This window comes from Microtus pennsylvanicus, chromosome 6 (assembly GCF_037038515.1).
Source record: "Microtus pennsylvanicus isolate mMicPen1 chromosome 6, mMicPen1.hap1, whole genome shotgun sequence".
Lineage (NCBI taxonomy): Eukaryota > Metazoa > Chordata > Mammalia > Rodentia > Cricetidae > Microtus > Microtus pennsylvanicus.
Genome location: NC_134584.1, coordinates 50,447,288 through 50,470,298, shown reverse-complemented (window position 1 = coordinate 50,470,298; position 23,011 = coordinate 50,447,288). Strand labels below are relative to the sequence as shown.

The window sequence follows — 23,011 nt, the reverse complement described above, 5'->3', positions numbered from 1 at the left end:
GGAAGGGGGAAAACATAGCCTGTCATTTTGTGAGGCAGGTGCTTAAGATGATTTCAGAAAAAGCTAATTATTTTGCACTCCAGACAAACTTGATTAGAGACAAATTCTTTCCCCTTTCCATCAAGTCTGAGTCTAGCTGGAAACAGGTGTCGGGTGCTCAGAGCCCAGGAACTTACTAGCTATACCTGGACGGTGAGTCAAAGGCACCTTCTGCCAAAGCCCTCTGCCTGGACCAGCCTCTAGGCTCCAGTACACAGCTAGGCTACCCACCACAAAGCTGGAACTCCAAGCATATCTCTCTCTCTCTTTCTTTCTCTCACACACTAGATAGATAGATAGATAGATAGATAGATAGATAGATAGATAGATAGATAGATAGATAGATAGATAGATAGATAGATGATAGATAGATAGAGTAGATAGGTAGACAGACAGACAGATAGATAGATAGATAATGTCCGCATATGGATTGGGTCAGAATGCTGAATTTTGAATGAAAGGTCTTGCTCTTTACTCTAGCCTTGCCTGGATTTTTATTTTAATTGCCATAGTTTTTTTTTTTTATTGTGATAGAACACACTTTGATTCTCTGTGTTTTTCAGGCCTAAAGGCCCAGCCGGAGGCCTATGTATGATAAACGTCCTGAGTGTAATGACCCTTGAGAAGCATTGGAAGAGGGATAACTTCCAAATGGTTTGTGCAGCGATCCACCCTGAGTCCTGCCCTGCTGACAGAGGGATGGAAATCTAGCACCTGATGCGATCCCTGCAGGCTCCTCACCACTTCCATGCTCAGCCCTCCCTAGGTCCTGTGAGGGTGGGAGTGGGGGTCGAGGCACAGGTACACAGGCTGAGCAGGGCACACACTCCTACTTGTGCCAGCCTCTCCATGGAGGAAGGGCCTTTACTTAAACTGACCCAAACCAAAAACCAAGATGTCACAGAAACCTTCTGGGCCTCCTCGTGAGTATGGAAGCTGGAGGAAACCTTAAAGCGCTTGCAGAGACACCAGAGCATCTTGACATCTGGTGTCCATTCTCCCCCTTCAAGCCTACTCAACTGTCCCTCCCCTGACCCCAACCTCACTTGGATTCCAGTACAATGGAGCAGAGATGGGGGAACTGGCTGTGTCACTGATGCAGGGATACAGGAGGGTCAGTCTCTTAGCAGGTACCAGGCAAACACACTAAAGAAGATGTCAGGGACAACCCATCCATCTTAGAGGAGGAAGAGAGGCCCTGGCTTGTTTCAGGGCTACATCCTGCACCACTGGCGGACAAATCCCGTCTATATATCAAACAAAAAGCTCTTAATCACTTAAACACCCAAAGAGAAAAGCATAAATTCCTCTTCCGCGTGAACCATTCTCTCACTCATAAATTGAGCTAGGAGAAATTGCCAAGATTTAGGCCTAAGCCTCCAAGTACAGCTGCAGTTTGGATTTTTGCTCTTTTCCTGTTCTGATAAGTTTTATTCAGAGTGACTACTGCATTTTCAGGCCTTTTACAGTCTAATAAAATTCACAGAAAAATTGTTCTGCCATTTCCACTAAAAGGTTACTCTGGGTCTAGTACCTCTTTGGAACAGTTTCCTTCAAAGGTTGACCTTCAAAGGGTCAACACCTTAGACTGAAGAACTAACTTATACACACACTGTTCTTCCTGACAGGGCACACAGCCCTGCATTCTCAATCTAGTGTTTGACTGCATCCCTTAAGAGAGAGCTGGAGAGATGGCTCTGAGGTTAAGAATGCTTACTGCTCTTGCAGAGGACACAGGTTCAATTCCAAGCACCCACACCATGTGGCTCACAACTTCCTAGAACTCCAGTTCCAGGGTAACCGATGCCCTGTGCCTCCACGGTCACCAGGCACGTACATCGTATACATAAACATATGTAGGCAAACGTCCATACCATTAAAAAATAAATAAAACTTAGAAAACAAAAATTATCCACAGGAAGGCTGTGGAAAAACTGAACTCACTCCACAGACTCCTGTGAAGCCACACATTCCAAAAAGCCCCAGATGCACCAGCGTAAAACAGCAAGGAAACAAGGCTGAATACGTGGAAACAATTGCTACTCAGAGAACAAAAGCATGACAAAGGCTCTCTGTTCCTGCTACTGCGAGGCCACAAAGTCACAGAGCACAGAGTCCACGCAACAGCATCTGGCCACCGTCATTTTAAGCTCTTTGGATGCAGGAAACCATTCAGGTCCAAACCCTCGGTCTGAAGTGTGTGCCTTTGTGGATAACAAAGCTCACGCCAGGTGCACGGAGCCCTGAGACGAGTGACGACTTACTCGGAAGCAACAGAAAACGTTCGTGGTTTTCACCTCTTCGCTTTTGTACCTGTAACTAGTGTGTCTCCGTATAATGCCTTGAACTCATTGAATCTGCTTCCATCCACGATTCTAGCAATGACCTAAGAGGAAAAGTAACAAGGCTACTGAGAAATCACATCACGAAAGCATGTCTGTGGTGAAGTCATTATTTGTTTATTTCTTTGTTTGTTTGTTTGTTTGTTTGTTTTAGTGCCGGGAGGGCAACCCAGTGAACACTGAATGTACCCGTGCTTATTTATTTTTTCCTCTTTTTTATTACTTTATAAATAATACCAATCAAAATTCCTACTTCCTCCCCTCCTCCCACTTCCTTCCCACTCCCCCCACACCCTCCCCTTCGTCCCCCTACAGTCCCAAGAGAAGGCAAGGTGCCCTGCCCTGTGGGAGGCCCAAGGCCCTCTCCCCCTACATCCAGGCTTAGGAATGTGTGCATCCAAAGACACTAGGATCCCAAAAAGCCAGTACGTGCAGTAGAGACAAATCCCAGTGACATTATCATTGGTTTCTCAGTCAGCCCCCATTGTCAGCCATATTCAGAGGGTCCAGTTGAAGTGATTTATAAGGAAGGCAATTCACAGTGATGTCACTTTCAATCTCATGCCACATAGAAAACCGCTTGAATTTCCCTTGACATGCATGGTTAGTGCCCCAAGTCACCCCCCACTGTGATACAGAATAAACTCCACAGAGAGACTGCACATAAGAGAACTGCAGAGAATCTGGAGGCTGGCGGCTAGGCCGAGAGCTCGATTCAGTGCCTTGGCAGGGGTTCAAAGGGTCCATGAAAACCCAGAGCGTAGCTAAGGGCTTGGAGCACAGAATATTGGTTGGCTCCACATGTGACCAGATGTTCCAGGGTAAGTTACTTATTAAAAAAAAAAAACAACTCCCATCTACTCAATGCCACCAAGTAGATGAAGAAGGGGTCTGACAGCTGGGAAAGAGATGAACTGGTAGGAAAGGGACCTGTGAAGATGATGCTGAGACAAACAGGGGCTCTGACTCCAGCTCTACCACGAGGAGACTAATCACGAAACCATTAGGGACCTGGGGATGCAGCTCAGGGGTGCGGTACTTGATGAGCATGTTCAAAGGCCTGAGTTCCACCCCCAGCACTGCCTCCCTCCTCCAAACAGTCTATGACGTCCCCTAAGCCTGCTCGTGACCCCACCCTCTGTAGAGGATAACTTTTAAAGTCATAACTAAAGCACACCGTCTGATTAAAAAAATAACTTATTACTATTAAGCCTCAATAGACATTTATTGATTCTTAATATGAGTCGGTAGAAGGACTAGTTACATATATTGTTCATCCGAAAGGAGCAGAAATTTCTAGAGAGTTTATCCTTGAGTCTCCGCCACACGAGTCTTTCAGTAGAGCTATGCTCAGCAAGCTTGAGGCCCTGACTTCAACCCTAGTACCAAAATAGAAGACTCTTAGACACAAAGCCTACTCCACGCTTCCCCAGAACCCATGTGAGAGGGCGTGTATTACTCTCTAACACTCAAGCTTCCTTCGCTGAAAAATGAGGGGCTCATACCAGCATCTCTCTCTCTGCAGACAGCAAAAACTTGCTTTAAATTACTTGTTAGTTATTTTCCTAAATATGGGAGCAAAACAACTTTTGGTGCTGCAGATCTCTTCACGCAAACCTTTTGACAAGCAATCAACACATCACAGCCGTTCTTCTGGGTCACAGTGTAAAACCACTTCTGACTGGCTTTCTAATTAATACCACTCTTATCCATAAAGTACTTAATTACCTTCAAGAACTTACGAACTCAAACATCAGGAGCAGACAATTAATAGGACAATATTCTCAATTCTAGCAGGAGAAACCAATATTCAGAAAGGTCAGGTCCCCCCTGCATCTGACTGAGAGAATAAGACCCAAAGCCCAGCTTTTGCAGCTTAGCATCTGGCATTACTGCAACTCCATGGGCTATCGAGGACTCTCTGTGAGGCCTATTTACTATAGGAAAAATAGAAACAGACTAAATGGCCAGCAAGAAGCAGCAAAAGCTAGAAGATTCCATTAAAACACAATAAAAAGCACATGAGGCAGGGGTTGGTGTCTGCTGTTCACTTCCGCACCTCTGGTGTTCGGAATATGTACACAGGAAATGCTAAGTGAAGAAGTGGCTATTCTAAAGAGATGGTTCTCAGCCATCTCGGCAGATTGTGAGTGCCATGCTTTTCTTTGTCTGCATTTAACTGGAAGCTGGGCTAAAAGCTAATTCTAAAGTCTGTAGCTGAGTCATGTCGCCAAAGTGAAGAACCAGTGGAATTTCTCTAGAATCTAAGATTTAACATAGTAACAAACTATTGCTTAACTATCTGTAGACATCTCTACAGCACAACAACACCCTCAGCAATTCATGCAAAAGGAAAAGAAAAACAGTCTGCCTACCATGTTGCCAGATACCACTGTGAGAACTGGGAGTTAGCCATAGAGAAATGATTACTGGAGACATTTTGTTTTGTTTTGTTTTTTTGTTTTTGTTTTTCGAGACAGAGTTTCTCTGTAGCTTTGGAGCCTGTCCTGAAACTAGCTCTTGTAGACCAGGCTGGCCTCGAACTCACAAAGATCTGCCTGCCTCTGCCTCCCGAGTGCTAGGATTAAAGGCATGCGCCACCACTGCCCAGCTGAGACTTTTTTTTAAGGATAAGGAATAATATATGTAATTTACACCAGAAAAAGTAGAATTTTAAAAGGATTATATACACAGGGGAAATTAAACATATGTGTACACATACATACACCAAAAATACATTATGTAGACTATATATAAATGTATATAGCTATGCCTCATCCATGAGGACTTGTTCTATGTCCCATACCCAAATCCATAGATGCTGAAGTCCCTTGTACTGAATGCCTAACTATTTGCATATAACTTAGGTACATATTCCTGTAAACTCTGAGTCATCTCTAGATTACTTATACAAAGTAACAGAAGACAAATGCTTCACATGAACAGCCATTGTACTATGCTGTTAGGGAATAATGATAAGAAGAAAAACATCTGTATGTGAGCAGTGCAGACAAAATACCCCTTTCAAGGGTTTCTGAGTTGTGGTTGGTGACGTCTGTGTACACAGAACCCCCAGATATAAAGAGCTAACTATATAAACAGATCAAGGCAAATATCAAAATATTAGCTGTTCTTTCTGAATGACAGAACAAGCAATTCTATTTTATTTTCTGTGCTTGCTACCCTCCCCCCACTCCATAACCAATACCAAATCGTCTTATAGTCAAGGGGAAAGTACTTTAAGATATTAAACCTCTGGCATAGAATCTCATTAAGATGATTTCCTAAATTTAAAATTTATTCTGCCAGCTATGGAGACCTTAAGAAAATCAAAGCCTACACACTCTAAGCAAACACTGAAAACTGTCCCTCTGGATTACAGAAGGCTGTGTCACAACCTGTCACCATAGCAACATCTCCAACTATAATCATCTACTCTGCTAATGTCATACTGATCTAAAAAGGCATGTTTTTCTCTTCCAACAACTTACTGACATTTTGTCTATTTTGCAAAATAAGAACACTGAGGAAAAACAGTTGGAAATGGTGCGACTGCCCTCAATCATTCTCACGGCCCACAGTACCATCAAGTCCCATCCATGAACAAACCTAGCATCCTTGCAGTACAGTGAGAACTCCCCAGTCACAGAGAGTCCTTCCTCAGTTGTATTTACTGCAGACCAGAGACCAGGTTCGACACCAAGACAGTGCTCCTGGATCATAGGGCTCCTTACTGAGACCCACACTTGTCCCTCTGCATGAACACACCCTAAGGGTGGCTGCTGGACTCACGGCTTGGATCCCGTTCCCCACATACCTCCCGGACATCAAAGCTTCTCTTAAGGTTCGCACCAACGATCCCGTACAATTCATCGGCTGGGAACAAAGGCTCTTCAGAAGGCTCGACAGTAACCTACAGACAGGACAAACAGACTCTGTTTAAAGACAAGATTCGGGGGCACAGGCCGAAGCTCTCCACAGGGAAAGGAAAGACAGAAGGTTTCCTACTCACGTCCAGTTTCTTCTGATAATTGAGACTCCTCACAACCTTCCTTGTTAGGTGGAGGGCATGGTGGTCATCCAGAGCGTAGTGGTCAGTGACGCCAGACTTCCTGCAGAGTGAAGCACACGCTGGTGAGTAAAGGCTGGAAACGTACATCATTAAATACCCTAAGTCCCCAATACCCCCAGTCTAAGAATGATTAGGAACATTAACTGCTTAAACACCTTAATTAACGCCATCTTACTTGATTTTCATAGTGTCCCTGGCGAGAGAGCATGAACCTTGTCTTACAAAGAAGAAAGTCAGAGGTACAGAGACTAAGTGCCCTGCCCTAGGACCAGCGATAGCTGCACTGGAGGCTCATGCCTCGGACTTCTCACTCTGGCCTTCTGCAATGCTCCAGGGCTTGTTCACAGGACTACTGAGGCTCAGTCTGTGTCCCGTGAACAGAATTATATGTGATGCCCAACCACAGCTAGCTTGTTTTCACAGTGTAGTTACGTGACACAGTGGGAGCCCACTGAGCCTTCGGTGCAGGTGCCCACAGTGGTCTCTCCTCTCTGAGACCGCATCACTGGCCACCAGGCTTTGGAGGGCCACCACGGCCTCCACTTAACAAGGAAGGCTGTGAGAAGTCTCAGTGATCTCTCTCTGAGACTTCCTTCAAGTCAGACACAAGAGTAGGCTCCCTCTTCCAGTAAACAAAAAGGCTTGAATACACTAAGTGTGGGTGGGGGCTTCCCAAAAGATAGTCGCAGGCTGAAGAGATGGCTCAGTGCGTAACAGCGCTTGTCATACAAGCGTGAAAACCTGAGTTCAAATCTTCAGCATGCACAAAAAATCAGGGCACACAGTACAAACATCTGTGTTCCCAATGCTAAGAGACTCAGGGGGCAGAGACAGGAGAACCCCTGGAAGCATATACCAGCCAGCCTGGCAGACAAAGAGAAAAACAACAAAGGGACCCGTAAACACGTCAGAAGGCAAGGATCAACACTCAAAGTTGTTCTCTCGGCTCTACATAGTCAGCATGCACACGGGACCGCATTCATACACATACATGTGGGAAAGTACGCATTCAAAGGAGGGGTAGAGACTTGTTAATAGAACACATTTAAAAATAGGTAAAGTCAAGCTGGGTGTGGTGGCACACACCTTAATGGCAGCACTCCAACGGCAGAGGCAGGCGGATCTCTGAGTCTGAGGTCAGCCTGTTCTACTCAGTGAGTTCTAGGACAAGCCAGGGCTACATAATGGAGGGACCCTGTCTCAAAAAAAAAAAAAAGCCAAAAACAGTGAAGACAGACAGAAAATATATAATAGGAAAAAGCCCACAGAATTTTGGTTCACTTTATGCGTAAACCACTACAAGCTGTTTTGATGTCTTGTCTAGAGAATCTGTCCCACTTTCGGGAGTTGTTCGGGTGTCCTAAGTAAGAGCAGAGACAACGCTCACTCCTCCAGAGCACACGGCAGCCTTCAGCTCCTACACATATTTTACAACCCAAATTCGTTCACAACGCTTCACACATAATGGCAGCTGTAGCTACTGACTTCTAGCTGTACTGCGATTCTGTAGAAATGGAAGCAGCAGGAAGATTCTAATTTAGCCAACCTTTAAAATGTAATGCTTTCCTATAAAAGATGCCTGATATTTGCCCTAACAGGAAAGAGAAATTTTGGATGAGACACTACATAAATCTTTGTTTAAAATTAACTCTTAATGATGAGTAAGCAGGTGTAAATGTGCATTTAGGACGGCAGAGAACTCACAGAAGTTTGTGACTAGCCTTGTGTTCCTTTTTAAACTGAGACAGGCAATTAATCCTCCTTAGCCTCCTAAGTCCTGGGATTACAGGTGCACGCAGATTTAACATTGGACTTGTGGATTTTATTTATTCATTATTATTAGTGTGTGTGTGTGTGTGTGTGTGTGTGTGTGTATACACAAAAGCACTTATGTCAAGGTCCAAAAGCAGTGGCCAGAGAACAATTTTAACTTTCGGGAGTCTGTTCTTTCTCCACCATAGTTCTAGGGCTTGAACTGAGGCTGTCAGGCTTGCAAGGCAAGCTCCACTTGCTGAGCCATCAAAAAGTAATGCTAACGGATATTTGATGACGAAGGTTCCATTCCAATCTTTACCTTACACAAGCAGACAGGCCTCAAACAGGTTAGTCACCTCGTTTAAGTCACAAGAGTAGTCAGAGAGACAAACAGAAGCTAAATTCCAGGGTCCATACCCTGACACGCGATAGACTGCCTACAGTTTCTCCCCTTTAAAACTGCCAAAATTTTACAAAAATTAATGATCCCCAAATACTACCTTTCTCTCTTACTCCTGCCAACAAACAGAAATCCATTTTGTCGTATGCCCTAACTCACCCTTCTTCTTCCTTCGGCCAGGCCTCTCCAGATAGGAGCATCAGCAGCCAAGCAGATCACCAGCCAGTCTCGTGCAAGAGTCAGAAACTGGGCAGAGGCTCTGCAGCACCACCCTGAGCACCAAGAGCTGAGCTCCCTGAAGCCCTCGAGTTTCTGCCCCAACTCAGGCAGCGCAAGTCTCTAAACACTGCTGACAACACCAATCCACCCTAGGATGTCTAAAACCATTTTTCTTTCAACCTTTAGATAAGACTGGATGCATGTCTGCACACTTACTTTGTAAATGTTTAATTCGTTGATTTCTCTTACCTGCTTAATTAAACGGTACATTCTTGAGGACAAGGACTAGTGTAAATTGTTTTATGTATCACTAATAACAATACAATCAATCAACCCTCAACAAGTCCTGAGTGAGGGAGGAATGAGGGAAAAACAGAGATGAAGGCTCCTTAAGCTAGCCAACAGGTATGGCAGGAAAGAACCCATCTTTTCTCTTGCCCCGGACTCCTCCCATAGTCTCAGGGCTCCTTGAGGTTATGAAGGCACAGAGCAGAGAGAGGACTTCCTGTGCCGGATGGTCAGGTCTACCTGCCCTTTAGAAGCCAGAGCTAGACCCTGTACAGACGACCTCTGTATGCATGCAGGGTAAGGTGAACTTTTCAGTTTGAACTAAGTGCCACCTCTATGCAGCTCCTTCCCACAAGCTTCTGACCCCTCACAGCCAATGGCCTGCTGAGCAAGCTCTCAAACACACCTAGCTTCTCAGGCCTATAAGAACGTTTGAGTCCTCTTGCTCCGGTTTCAGATCTCCTCCCCCCACTCCATTGTCTCAATGTCAGGGGATGAAATCATTTCTTGTCATCGTCTTCTTCATCTCCTCTCCTGAATCCTTTACAGGTCACCTACCAAGTCCCTCAGTCGCACCCGGAAAATAAAACCATGCCTGGAGTATAGCAGGCATCCAAGCAAGGTTTGTGGAGTTAATGAGAAACTGCCTCTCAGGCTTTACTGAAAAGCCGAGGTACTGTGCTTGCTTTGACAACACATATACTAAAAACAAAACAATACAGAGGAGATTAGCATGGCCCCTGTGCTCACACTGGGGCTGACAAGGTGGCTCAGAAGATAAGGATGCCTGCTGCTGAGCCTGAGCCCTTGGATCAATTTCCAGAGCCCACATGGCAGAGGGGGAGACTTGACTCTTACGGGTTGTCCTCTGACTTCCGTATGTACCCATGGCATGTACACAGCCACATACATGAGTGTATCCACATATGCAGGTGCACAAACACACACTGTTTTCCTTCCTTCCTTCCTTCCTTCCTTCCTTCCTTCCTTCCTTCCTTCCTTCCTTCCTCCCTCCCTCCCTCCCTCCCTCCCTCCCTCCCTCCCTTCCTTCCTTTTTTTTAAGCAGCTGATACTCTCACTTGAAACACGATTCTACAGTCCAGAGATCTAAACCCAGAACAGCAGAGTGGGAGCAAACAAAACTACAGCTTGATCTGGCAAGGTAAGCACAAAGTAAAAAAAAATAATGTAAAACTTCCTTTACACAAACAAAATGACCATTGATCCTGGAAGGGAAATATGGCTCCTGCCTTACCTGCAGTGAAGGTCAGCACCTCCAAGATCCTCAGCAGACACCTCCTCTCCAGTAGCTGCCTTCACCTACAAGGATAAAACCACGGTGAGACTGGTTCACTGAAGACATGAAATGCAGTACTAACAAGCATATCGCCTAGCCTGACTTCACTGCATTCTTCTTTCCACAGAGCTGAAGATGACTGTACTTTCTCATTCCACCTCCAGGCAAAGTGGCAGAATATTATCCCAGTCTACAGATGGGGATTCTAAGCCCAGACTCACGAAGAGTTGCCCACAGCTCCTGGACAAACGATGCAGCCTGTACATCCACCCTGCTCTTCGCGATGCTACCCAACACACCTTAAAGCCTTGGAGTTGTGAGGACGTCCCTGACTGCCTGGGATCCCTTCTTTCACCTACCAGATGAGGTCTCATTGGCCTGCAGGAGTCCTCACGGTGATGACACCCTAGGACACTAACCAAGCAATGCTGGCGGTGGTGGAAAAAAAAAATGCCCTCCAAGGGGAGTGGCACAATTAGGAGATGTGGCTTTGTTGGAGTAGGTAGAGCCTTGTGGAAGGAAGTGTTTCACTGTGGGGGTGGGCTTGAAGGTCTCCTGTGCTCAAGCTTTGCTCAGAGTGACACTCAGACCATTTCCTGTTGCTGCAAGATGTGGCACTATCAGCTCCAGCACCATGCATGTCTGCTTGCACGCTGCTAAGCTCCCCACCATGATGATAATAATTCAATCTCTGAACTGGAAGCAAGCCACCCAATTAAATATTTTCCTTTATAAGAGTTGCTGTGGTCATAGTCTCTCTTCATAACAATAGAAACCCTAACTAACTAAAACACTGGCCTAGCCATGCTAAGAATTCCACTTACATGTTTACATGCTGCTCTCCAATCTGTATTTCAGCAATCTGTACATGTTTCTCTTACCAGCTCTATACTATGGGTTCCTCAGGGGTGAGGCTGTGATTCGTTCATCTTCAAATATTCAATAACCAGGGCTATAAAATCCAGTTATTTTAAGGTGTTAAAAAAATCGCTTGTAGAAGTTACTCAAATCTAAGGTTTAACAGGATGGAGCCAAAACAGAAAGAAAAAAATCAGACAACAAATCAAGAATGACTTAATTAAAGCCCAAGAAGCTACAACAAGAAAATTAAAAAAAAAATCCCTTAGGACTAAACGCCAACCTCATCTAACAGGAACTGTTAGGTGAGTCCTATTTCACCGGGCTGACTAATCTATTTCTGGAGATAGAAATAAAAAGAAGTGTTAAAATAACAAGGATTAATCTAAGATACAGCACAGAAATGGTTATTCCTCATTGTATCAAAACCTCTGCTTTAAATAAAATATCTTTCCACAGAAAGGCAATTAAAATTTTCACCTTCAATTATTCCACCCTCAGAAGTCAATTATTGGTTCTCTTTCCAAAAAAAAAAAAAAAAATCAGTGCTACACAGCTTTCACTCCAGACAATAGCTAATTATAAGAGGCGTCTGAATATTTAAAGTCATAAAGAAAGATAAACAACAGATATACTATATTTACTCTCAGAGATCTGACTAATTTCCGGGGGAGGGGGATATGGCTGGCATCAGTTAACATTTATTGAACACCCACAGCATGTGCGAAGATGACCAAAGCCAGAAGAGTCAAAGGTAGCCATTGTAGCAAACGGCAGTTAGGGTGGGAAAGGAGCCAGGAGAGCAAAAAGTCCCTCAAACCCCCATTTGCTTCAACCACACTAAGCTACTTGAACTAACAGCACCTGAATCCCTTTCTTCAAAGGCTTTTCTCAACTGCCTACAAACAAGGGTCAGGATACTGAATGCTCAGATCTATGAAGCTTCAGATTCTTCCTCCCTAAACACAGTTGTCTCTCATGGACCACTGACAGAGGTCAGATCTGGAGGACTTTGGGCTTCCATGGCCGCTGGGTCAAGTTAAACCTGAATCCATGGGTCAACCTAAATGAATGCGTCTAAAACGCTGGGTGTTATCCCAGCACTATGTGCCACGAATTCTCCCAACGGAACTTCTCAAATGTCACTAGTACCTTTACTTGTGGAAGTTTGCCCCCTCACAGTGCACAGGTAAAAATGGAGCACATTTTCTGCGCGTGAGCCGATGAGAGCTTATCACAAACAGCATGAGAACACTAGCATCCTAAACAGCACTGGAGAGTTACCACCGTTAAAGCACAAGCTCCTTCTGGTCTACCTCACCTTCCATAATTACATGGGAATAGAAATCGCATGGGAAACATTTACTTTGCATGAGCTCTTACTAGTAACTGACATGCCTTGAGGTCCGCCATTTGAAACCATACATTTCAGAGGTTTTTCTGGTAATCACAAAATTGTGCAGTCATTGTCATTCCAGAACATTCCATCACTCCCAGAGGCAACTCCCACTCAGCAGCGGCCATTCCCATTACTCTCCCTCCTAGATCCTGACAGCCACTATTCTACTTTCTATCGCCATGAATTTGGCTCCCTTAAATATTCTCAAACATGGAATCATATTTTTGTGTGTGCCTCACATGTTTCCCATCCATAATGTGAAGAACTTCATTCCTTTCTATGTCTGAATAATGTTTTATTGTTTCTGATCCTCCTGCCTCTACTTTCTAACTGTTATGAATACAGTGTGTACTATGATATCCAGCTCAAAACACCTTCTAGAATAAGCTAGGCATTCCAAAATTCTCAAAAAGTCAAAATTATTTCATGTTTCTTCCACTCTGCATTTATTCTGTCTTTTCCAAAATTTCATTATGTACATGGAGGCACACAAAAGCATATTCTCAACATTTTACCCAAAATTAATACTATATATAACCTAGTATGGTCAAATTCTTAAGACTCAAGACTCAACAAAGAGAATGGTGGGACTAGACATGGCACATACCTTTAATACTAGCAGAGACAGGAGGATCTCTGTGAGTTCAAGGCCTGATTGATCTACATAGTGAATTCTAGGCCAGTCAGAGGTAAACAGTGTGTCCCTGTCTCTTAAAAAAAAAAAAGGAAAAAAAGGAAAAGAAGGAAGGGAGAGACAGGAAGACAAAGGGAGAAAGAGAGAAGCAGAGAAAGAAAGGAAGAAAGAAAGAAAGAAAGAAAGAAAAAAAGAAAGAAAGAAAGAAAGAAAGAAAGAAAGAAAGAAAGAAAGAAAGAAAAGAAAAGAAAAGAGAAAAAGAGAAGGGTGGTTGCCAAGGCAACAGCAGAAAATAAAAAAAGTTCTAGGGATGGGTATGGCAATATCTACATGATAATGCAAATATGTTTAATGCCACTGAAACACATAATTAAGATTAATTAGATAGTAAATTTCTGTGATGCATTATACTTACCATATTTTTAAGGCTTATAATAGCTTATGTGTCTATATTTAACTCTAATGAATCAATAATCATTCAACCAAGATAATATTCTTACCAAGGGTGGTCCACCTAAGAAGATAGTACCCTGCTTCTGGACGATGATGTTTTCATCCGCCATGGCAGGCACATATGCACCCCCCGCTGTGCAGGAGCCCATGACCACAGCTATCTGCAAAGGAGGCACAGACATTGAGGTGAGACTCCAACCGGAAACACATGGCATCGGCACAACGTCCCTACAAACATTGCAGTGCCTAGGTGATACGAAGAGCTGATCCCTGGACTCACTTTACAAACAGTCCTGAGATAATGGTTCTTATTGTGTAGCCTAGACTAGCCTAGAACTCATGATCCTCCCAACTCCTGAAGACAGAGCCTCCAGGCACACACCATCTTTGTGACTAGGAAAAAAATCTCTTTTATTGTTGTTTTAACTTATATGTATGTGTCTGTTTGTATGTATCCAAAGTGTGCGAGCAGGTACCCACAGAGAAGGGAAGAGGGCGTCTGATCTGACCCCTAGGAACTGGACTTACAGTTTGTGAGCACCCTGATACAGGTGCAAGGAGCCAGAAGACTCAGGTTCTCTGGAAGAGCGGCAAGTGCTCTTAACCACTGAGCCATCTCTCCTGCATCCTGGAATAGTGCCTTGACTTCTTGTTTGAAACTATTTTGCAGGGCTTATGTTTCACTCTTACAGAACATGCAGATGAAGAGTCTATCAGGACAACACTGGCCTGGTAAACTACCAGTCTGAGAAAAGAAACCTACCACACACTCACTTCAATAAAACCTCCTCAGACGGGAACTGATAATACTGCACCCTCTAAATAATCCCTTTATATAAATAAATACCTCTTGGGGGCGTTGAAATTCTTTGAATAAATGTTGTTAATATTTTGTGCTAGCACAAATATAATCTAAATACAAAACTAATGCTAACATTTGCATTGGAAAAGTTACTCCAATGGCTGAGTTGGCGGAGTGATCCCCGATAACCATGTAAAACAGTTGGGCACAGTCTGTATACCTGTAATTCTAATGCTAGAGAAGCAGAGAAAGTGGGTCCCTGGATTTCACGGCTCCCCTGGTCTAGTCAAATCGGTAAATTCAATGAAAGCAAAACACTTTGCCTCAAAAAAAATAATAAGGTGGAAGGATTAGGAAGATGGTCTGCTGTTGAAAGTGCTTGCTGCTCAACCTGAATTTGAATTCAGAGCACCCATGTGAACAGCCATAGGTACAGATGTGTATAACCCCAGCATAGAGAAGTGGATTCCAAGAACTTGCTGGCCAGAGGGCGTAGCTAAAATGGTGAGCTTGTCAGCTTCCCAGTTAGTAAGTAATTCTGTCTCAAGACACCACACACACACACGCACATGCATACACACAAATAGTAAATAAAAAAAAAAGAAAGAAGGTGGAGAATGACCTAATATTAACCTCTGGCCTCTACACATTCGTGCACTCTTGCGCACATGAGTGGACACACACACACACCACACATAAGCATCAGTAGCCATGTCAGGGGACCTGCAGTCAGCAATGGAGCTGATAGAATACACCCAGCAGATACAAAAGTTATGATGGCTCCATGCTGGAGAGCCAAAGCCCTGGATTGTTTCCAGAATGCCCCTTGCTCTGCTGTGCTCCCTCTGCTTGCTGCTGCCGTGTTCCTGTGTTTGGCATGGTGTGGTTACTATGTGCAAGGATCCCACTGTATCTAGTATATAGTGTGATTGTTTCATAGGAAAATTCCACTCCACACTGGGGACCCTACAGATCATAATGCAGACGAGTTTTAGGAACAATGGTGCTTAGTTTGAACTGTGATTTAACCAGACTTTCTGGGTCAGCCTAAAAGATAAAGGTGGTTAAGACAGTAAAGATGATCAGGGAAATGCTTTAGGTTATTCTAAAAGTTGTTCCAATAAGAGGTACAAAAAGGGTAAAATTAGGTAGAAGTCACCTTCCCCTGTGAGATCTGCAGAAGATGGAAAATAAGAACAAGGAAGTTTCATGTATTATAGACCCATGAATTCTGCCTGTGGGAAACCAGGCCGATGATTAAAGAAAGCAATTACGTCCCTACACCTGAGGTTAGGCCTGAGTTCCTTGGTCATGTAATTTACAGAATTAATCACAGGTCCCGGTACGCACCTTGAAAAACAAAGTTGTACAAGAAAATTAAATGACCCTATTGTGTGTAAAGAAAAATAGATGGTTAGCTAGACCACTTGTTTAAAGGTTTTGCAGAGCAGAAGCAGGGCATGAATCTGCTACGCTGAAACCGCAGACAGCTGCCCACCAGTGCAAAAAGAACGGGCTGAAATACATTTAGCTTGTTTAAAACTTTGTTAATCAATTATAGAAGAATCATTGCTCTTGGGTGAAGAGAAATGTTTAATGACTATGGATTTGAAAGGAAAACATGTAACTTGTGATTGTAATGTGATTTCTCCCTGTGAAAAGATTTTGTTTTTGGAAAATATGTAACTTGTGGTTGTGAGGTAATCTTTTCTTGCATAGAAGTTTTTGTCTTAGGAGGTATAAAAGAGATAAAAGAGAAATAAGAGATGTAATAGAAGGAAAACTGCAGGAAAGATATAGAAGGACAATAACTGGGAAGAAAGGAAGTAAGGGAGGAAGGAAGAAGAGAGAGAAGGAAAAAGAAGGAGAGGTCAGAGAGGAGGAAGAAAAGGTCAGGGTAGAAGAACAAAACAGAAAATGAGGAGAGTAAGAACAAGCAACAGAAAGAAAAATAAAACGAAGAATTCAGTTTTGGCCCTCAGAAAAACGTCTCCTCTGTATGTATGCAGCTGTGCCGACGCCACGCCTCCTCTCGGTTTCTCTGACCTGTTGAAAGCTGGCCTTCTGGTGCACACAAACATGCACACACACAAATAATAACTACAACTTTTAAAATCTAAAGAAGAAAGTGAATTTTGTTGAAGCTGGGTGATACTTACAAGGAGTCACCAATAATGTTTACATGTGGGTGTTCAAAAGCTTCCCATTTTAGAAAAACCTTAAGAAAATCCTTGTTTGAAGATTAACATGCCACAAAGAATAACACGTAAGAGTTTAGCTAAATGCCCATCAACAGTAAGAAAAATATTACCAAAGAAAAGTAGAATATCATGAATTTTTTTTAAGGTACCACATGAAAACATCTTGAGTTTCTGATCCCAGTGTTCCATCAACTGGCCTTACATCCGCAGAGACGCTGCTTCGGTGAACCGCACACCACAGTAATATTAAGCTCAAAGGGCTGTACTGTGAGCTAACAATTTCCCAACTACGTGGCTATCACAAAAAGACCTTTTCCGTTTACTAAACGCTTTGTGTTTGTTGTTAAACTGTCTTTAGCATTTAACTGTTAACGTAATAAATCAGTGGCTTTCCTTATCGTTTGGTTTAACAGTCACCCAGAAGTGTGCTTTCAAGACATCTACAGCTACAAAAATCCCTCCTCAGACACACAAGAAACACCCATTGTATCCAAGTTTACAACAGCAGACAGACCCCAGCAGCCTACCAGGTCTGAGGGATAAATGAATCGTGGATAAATTCATTGTTAATATCTAAATGTCTTCCTTCACAGTGAGGCAAAATAATAATAAAATAAAATACCAACACCCTAAATCTGTGTGGTATGTCTGAGTATTTAACTATCTCTGCACTTTATGAATATCTGAAAAATTCTGAGCCTTTTGTAAAGTTCAACGTGTGGGTCATGACCCCTTTGGGGTTGATCAACCCTTCCACAGGGGTCACCTAAAACCCTGGGAAAACACAGATATTTACATCATAATTCATAGCAGTAGCAAAATTACAGTTATGAAGTAGCAACAACAATAATTTTATGGTTGGGGTCAGCACAGCACGAGGTATTAAAGGGTCACAGCAGCAGGAAGGTGGAGAACCATTCTTCTAAGCGAACAAAAGACACTTTTACCTCAGAACCCTGTACTATCCGTGACAACACTGGTTCAGCTCAAACTATCTGTGTGCTCCAGAAGGAAAAGGCTCAAGGAACTTAGAGCAGAGTCGCGGTGATGTAAGATTCAAAAAGAGAACAGTTTTCAAAAAATAAGACCTAAAAAAACCCAACAGGCAGAGTGGAGTTCCAGGAAAACAACTAGAGAACAGAGGAGAGGAAAGAATAGCAACCGTCAGCAAGGGCTGGATACGAGGGTGAGGGTGGTGGCGGGAGGCGGGAGGAGACAGGAGTACCAGCACGCCATCTGCTATGGAAGGAGTGTTTGCGTCCCCTCCTAAATTCATGGTAAAGCCTTAAGTCCCAGTGGGATCTGGAGGGCAAGCCTCAGAGCTGCAACTAAGGTTAAACGGTCATGTGGGTGGAGCCCACGATGTCATCAAGGTCCCTGTAAACAGAGACAAAAATCTCTCTATCCAAGTGAGGACAAAGCCAGGAGGAGGCCCTTCCCAAGTCCTGAACCCAAAGCAACCATGCACTCAGATCTGTGGGGCCCTCTAGCCTCCAGAGTCCTTAGAAAGAAATGCTCATACTACCCAGTCTATCCTAATTGCTACCACCACCATCCTGGTGGAAGGGTGGGTGAGGAGAGCTACTAAGGGAGCAGAGCTACGGAGGCAGGAGAAGACTCACAGGTAAATGAGCAACTGACCAAGTGTTAGCACCTGAGCTCAGAGACTTCCGCCATATTGCTTGGGGCATTGCAGATGCATCTTCTCCACAGTTCCTCTGCAACCAAGGAAATCAACAGTGCACCCTCCCGACACCAGCTAGCCCATACTCAGGGAAAGGCAGGTGGACGGGGCAAACTTCGAATTAGTAACCACTGCCCCTGGTGTTCCCATCCAGTGCCATCCCTATGAGTAGGGCAGGCTGAAACCACTCCTTGTAACCCTCTCACTAGTGGTCCCTCTTTTGTCTCCCTTTCTTGCTCTGATGGAGCCAAGTAGCAAGCTGTGAAATGCCCTGGGATTTCACGTGGCAAGGGACGAAGGATGGCCCTCCAGCCAAAAGCCAAGATGAACTGAGGGAATCCTGGAAAGAACCAATTCAGTCAACAACCACATGAGGGCGCTGGGAAGTGAGCCCTCAAACTCTCAGGCCACTGTACCTGTGAGACCCCGACTTAGGCCTAGACTCCAACCCCCAGAACAGGATAACAAACATGCACTACTGTTCTACACGGCCAAGTCTGCAGACAGTATGTTCTAGAGCAATAGATAAACCATTTACCTTGGTTGAGGCATGTGGCTCTGTGGTAGTGACTTGTCTACTATGAAAGAGACTCTAGTTTCAATCCCCAGCACTGAAAACAAACAACAATAACAACAAAACAACCCTCTGTCTCAAGTAAATACAATGGAGGCACAACTGACTTCAGTAGTGTAGCTGAGTGTTGAATAACAGCATGGATAAATTATGGAAAATGCAAAGTTAGACCATTTCATCATAGGGCAAATAGCAAGGAGTAGAATTCCACAAACAGAAGGCTAAGCCGTCTGTAATACAACTTCAGGACCACCTTCATCTATGAAATTTACCATTAACTAAATGTCATAATACTATTCTACTCTTCAAAAACTCCATCCACCTCTAAACTATTAATCGGTAGACATGGAGGATGAAGGCCAAGTAGAATTCTGCTCTGCTCCAGAGAGTGACGCAGCCATCATAGTAAATGAAGGAGACAAAGTCACAGACGATGTTCACAACAGACCAACCCATAGAGGCAAAGGAGATCGTGGCTGGGAGGATTGGGCAGGAACAGAGAGTAAATGCTAATGAGAAGATAAAGATATAAGAAGCTTGATCCAATTCAGTGATACCCAAAACACAACTAAAGTTTCACAGTCAATGGATGAGCTGTCTTTTCATAATTTAAAAACACGAGGTGGGAGGGGTGTCAGGCACCCACATCTGGCCTCCAAGAGTGCTAGGCACATACATGATACACAGACACACATGCAGGCAAAACACTCACTCATATAAAATAAATAATTAGGTAAATAAATAAAATTTTTAAAAGCACAAAAACCTCTGCCAGAGGTGTAGTTACTATGCCCATAGGAATCAAAATTCTCAAATGTTTCATCAACAACAAAGAAAGCCTTTCTAGTCACAAGTATATTTGATTTACTCAATAATTAAATAAATATTTATTTATTGAGATGGGCTCTTACTATGCAGCCCTGGCTGGATAAAAATTCAATATATAGAGCAGGCTAGTCTCAAACTCATAAACTTCCCACCCGCCTCTGCCTTTAAATCACAGGCTGAGATAAAAGGTGTGAAGCACCCATTCATTTATTTTAATTATGTGTATGTGTGTGCCGGTGTGAGTTTTATGTGCACCATGTGTATGCAAGAGTCTGAGGAGATCAGAAAGGGGACTAGAGCCCTTGGAACAGATGTTACTGGTGGTGAGAGATGGCTGACCCATCTTTCCAGCCGCCTAATCACAAGTATTTAAATAAATAAGATTTTAATGCTATGCGAGCAGACAGACGCTGATAATAGCAATAAAGATGAAAAGAACACAACACAGATAAGTCACCAGCTAAACCAGTCAGCATCACACAGTCTCAGCTCATCATTCAATTCTGAGTTGCTTGTCACCCACAACAGGACACAGGGAGGACTCGTACAGATGCATCCTGCCACCCCATCTTCTGCTCACAGGATCCAGGGATCCTGGAGTGCAACGGCACTGACAAGTGCTCCCGGCCCTAAGTGTGTCCCTGTGCAAATCCTATGCAAGGCCACTCTGGGATGCAAAGTGTCGGAACTATAGAGAAAATTCTCCACTCTGCACTGAGAACTAAAATGCCATCAAATGCATGGCTACACCATGAGGAGCAGACTTGGCTTGGGTTGTAAGCACATCTTCAGTACTATGCCGAAAGGGACATGGAGGACAAAGATGAACTCCACGAACTCCGAGAGGCACCAATCCCCCCACCACTGGAGAGGGAGCCTGCTGTGTGACAGAGACAAAGGAGAGAAGGAAGCCAAGCATGATTCTATGACTTACGAGCAAGAAAGGAGGAGGAGGCCACGGATGACCCACGGGCAACACGTAACCCACTGAAACGACTGCTGTTGTCTCTTCTACAGCGTGGTTTCTGTGTAGCAGAATAAGGTGCTGCAAACCACAGACAACCACATGGGACTCAGCAGACAAATCCATTACCCTCCAGGTCTTGTCCGGGCCAACAGAAACTGGTTCTCATTATAGCAAAATGAATTACAAACATAGCCCAACAGGCCATTCAGTGGAAAGGGGAAGGCTTGCCAGGGAGGTCTTATGCCTCACTCTGAAAAATGGTATGAACTCTGGACCTCCTGTCCCCCGCGCCCACCCACACCTACACACACACACACACACACACACATACACACACACTGCAGAGCTGGAGACCATTTTCCACTTCAACACATTCTAAGATAAATGCAATAGATACTGGGATAAATGCAACAGAGACCAGGATAAATGCAACAAAGACCGGGACAAATGCAACAGAGACCGGGATAAATGCAACAAAGACCGGGATAATGCAACAGAGACCAGGACAAATGCAACAGAGACCAGGATAATGCAACAGAGACCGGGATAAATGCAACAGAGACCGGGATAATGCAACAGAGACCGGGATAAATGCAACAGAGACCGGGATAAATGCAACAGAGACGGGGATAAATGCAACAGAGAAGGGAAGAGTCCTAGGGCTGGGTAGAAAAACCACTCAAAATGTGTTTCCTTTCCAACCTCGCATCTTGCTTCTTTTTTCAAAGTAATTGTGAAAAGCAGACATTGTCTTTATTGTATTGGTCCTGTCTTTACATGGAGAACCTCCATTAGAAATAAAAGTGACAAGGTACATTCCAGCTGAATGGCTGGCCAGAAGTTCAGATCACTGTCACCCACGTTGCTGGATCAACACTGTTAACTCTGAGGTACTCAGGCTCACCTGCACCAACAGGGTTGAAGGGCAGACAGAATGCAGGAAGTCCATCTTACCCAGAACGCCTCCTTCTCGATCTGTTCACCAGAGAGCCTGATGTCACCAGATACATCGCTTTCATCTCTCCCAGCTTCTACTCATCTTTATTGAAATCCATTTTTAAAACAATGACATCAGCTCGTTTAACCCACTCAAGATGATCATAGATGCTTGAAACAAAGGTAGTCAATGAGGTCAACTTCAAAAATAATGATACACAATCCCAGAGAACCTAGACAACAAAGAGGACCTTAAGAGAGACATACATGGATCTAATCTACATGGAAAGTAGAAAAAGACAAGATCTCCCGAGTAAATTGGGAGTGTGGGGATCGTGGGAGAGAGTAGAAGGAGAGGGGGAGGGATGGAAGAGAGCACATAAAAATATATAGCTCAATAAAAACTTAAAAAAAAATACTGAGCTAAGTCAAGGAGAACAGAAGGTGGAGGGAAGATACAAGAGGGACCATTGGTAATCATCTAAACATCTTCAAAATTTAGAGCAAATGGGGGGGATAGGACAGCTGAGAAACTGCACTTTCACACAGGTAGTAAATAAAGCGTATTTCAACAGAGACTAGCTTCTAGTCAAAGCAAAAACACCCTGCTGGCAGTTGAGGCTCAGGCGAAAGGAGAGGCTTCCTATGCCAGAGAACAAGCTGCAACAAAAGGTAGCAAAAGAATGAGGGTTAAGATTATGAACCCCATACATGAGAACAAGAAAGCAGACTACACGGGCCAGCCTGAGTGTGTACAAGGCTACAAGGAGACCTCAGACAGGAGCTCAGAAAGGTTGGACCCTGATCTCTGAGGTCTTTAAAGACAGTAGATGAGGGGTTCCCCGGCCCACCATGTGATAAGGATGCAAGAGGCTATGAAGGTGAGGGCCTACTGCACCCTGTCAATGTGTGGGCATTTGCCTTAACAGTTACAGGAGACCACCTTTTACTAAATATTAATATGTCTCATCTCAGGGAAATGTGTGAAGATATAAAAATTCATCTAATAGTCCTCTAATCACAAAAACCAACAATAAAGTATAAGAAATCAGCCAGGACCTACCTAGAAGAGTTAAGAATAGCCGTGGAAGGTCAAAGAATGAAAAAGATAAATATTTTGACCTAGAAAAGTCTCTTTTCTTCTGAAGCAAAATTCAAATGAGAGGTCTAGATATCTGTCAACATCACTTTTACTTCTGAAAATATACAGGAAATTACAAAGATAAGATTGTAAGAGATACATTCTTAGAGCTAAGTGGATAA

The 23,011-nt window shown here is 43.8% G+C and overlaps 1 protein-coding gene across 2 annotated transcripts in view; it reads right to left on the bottom strand.

Moving 5' to 3' along the window:
• The window catches only part of Mccc2 (methylcrotonyl-CoA carboxylase subunit 2), a 69,259-nt gene that overhangs the window by 17,689 nt on the left and 28,559 nt on the right, over positions 1–23,011 (bottom strand). For both annotated transcript variants that reach the window (XR_012910891.1, XM_075976221.1), the window contains exons 7-11: positions 13,804–13,917; positions 10,371–10,435; positions 6,394–6,493; positions 6,199–6,294; positions 2,353–2,425 (exon numbers count right to left, since the gene is read on the bottom strand). Coding sequence is in view for 1 of the 2 variants with exons in the window: in XM_075976221.1 (XP_075832336.1) it covers positions 2,353–2,425; positions 6,199–6,294; positions 6,394–6,493; positions 10,371–10,435; positions 13,804–13,917 (448 nt within the window). In the remaining variant the exon portion in view is untranslated. The remainder of the gene's footprint in view (positions 1–2,352; positions 2,426–6,198; positions 6,295–6,393; positions 6,494–10,370; positions 10,436–13,803; positions 13,918–23,011) is intronic.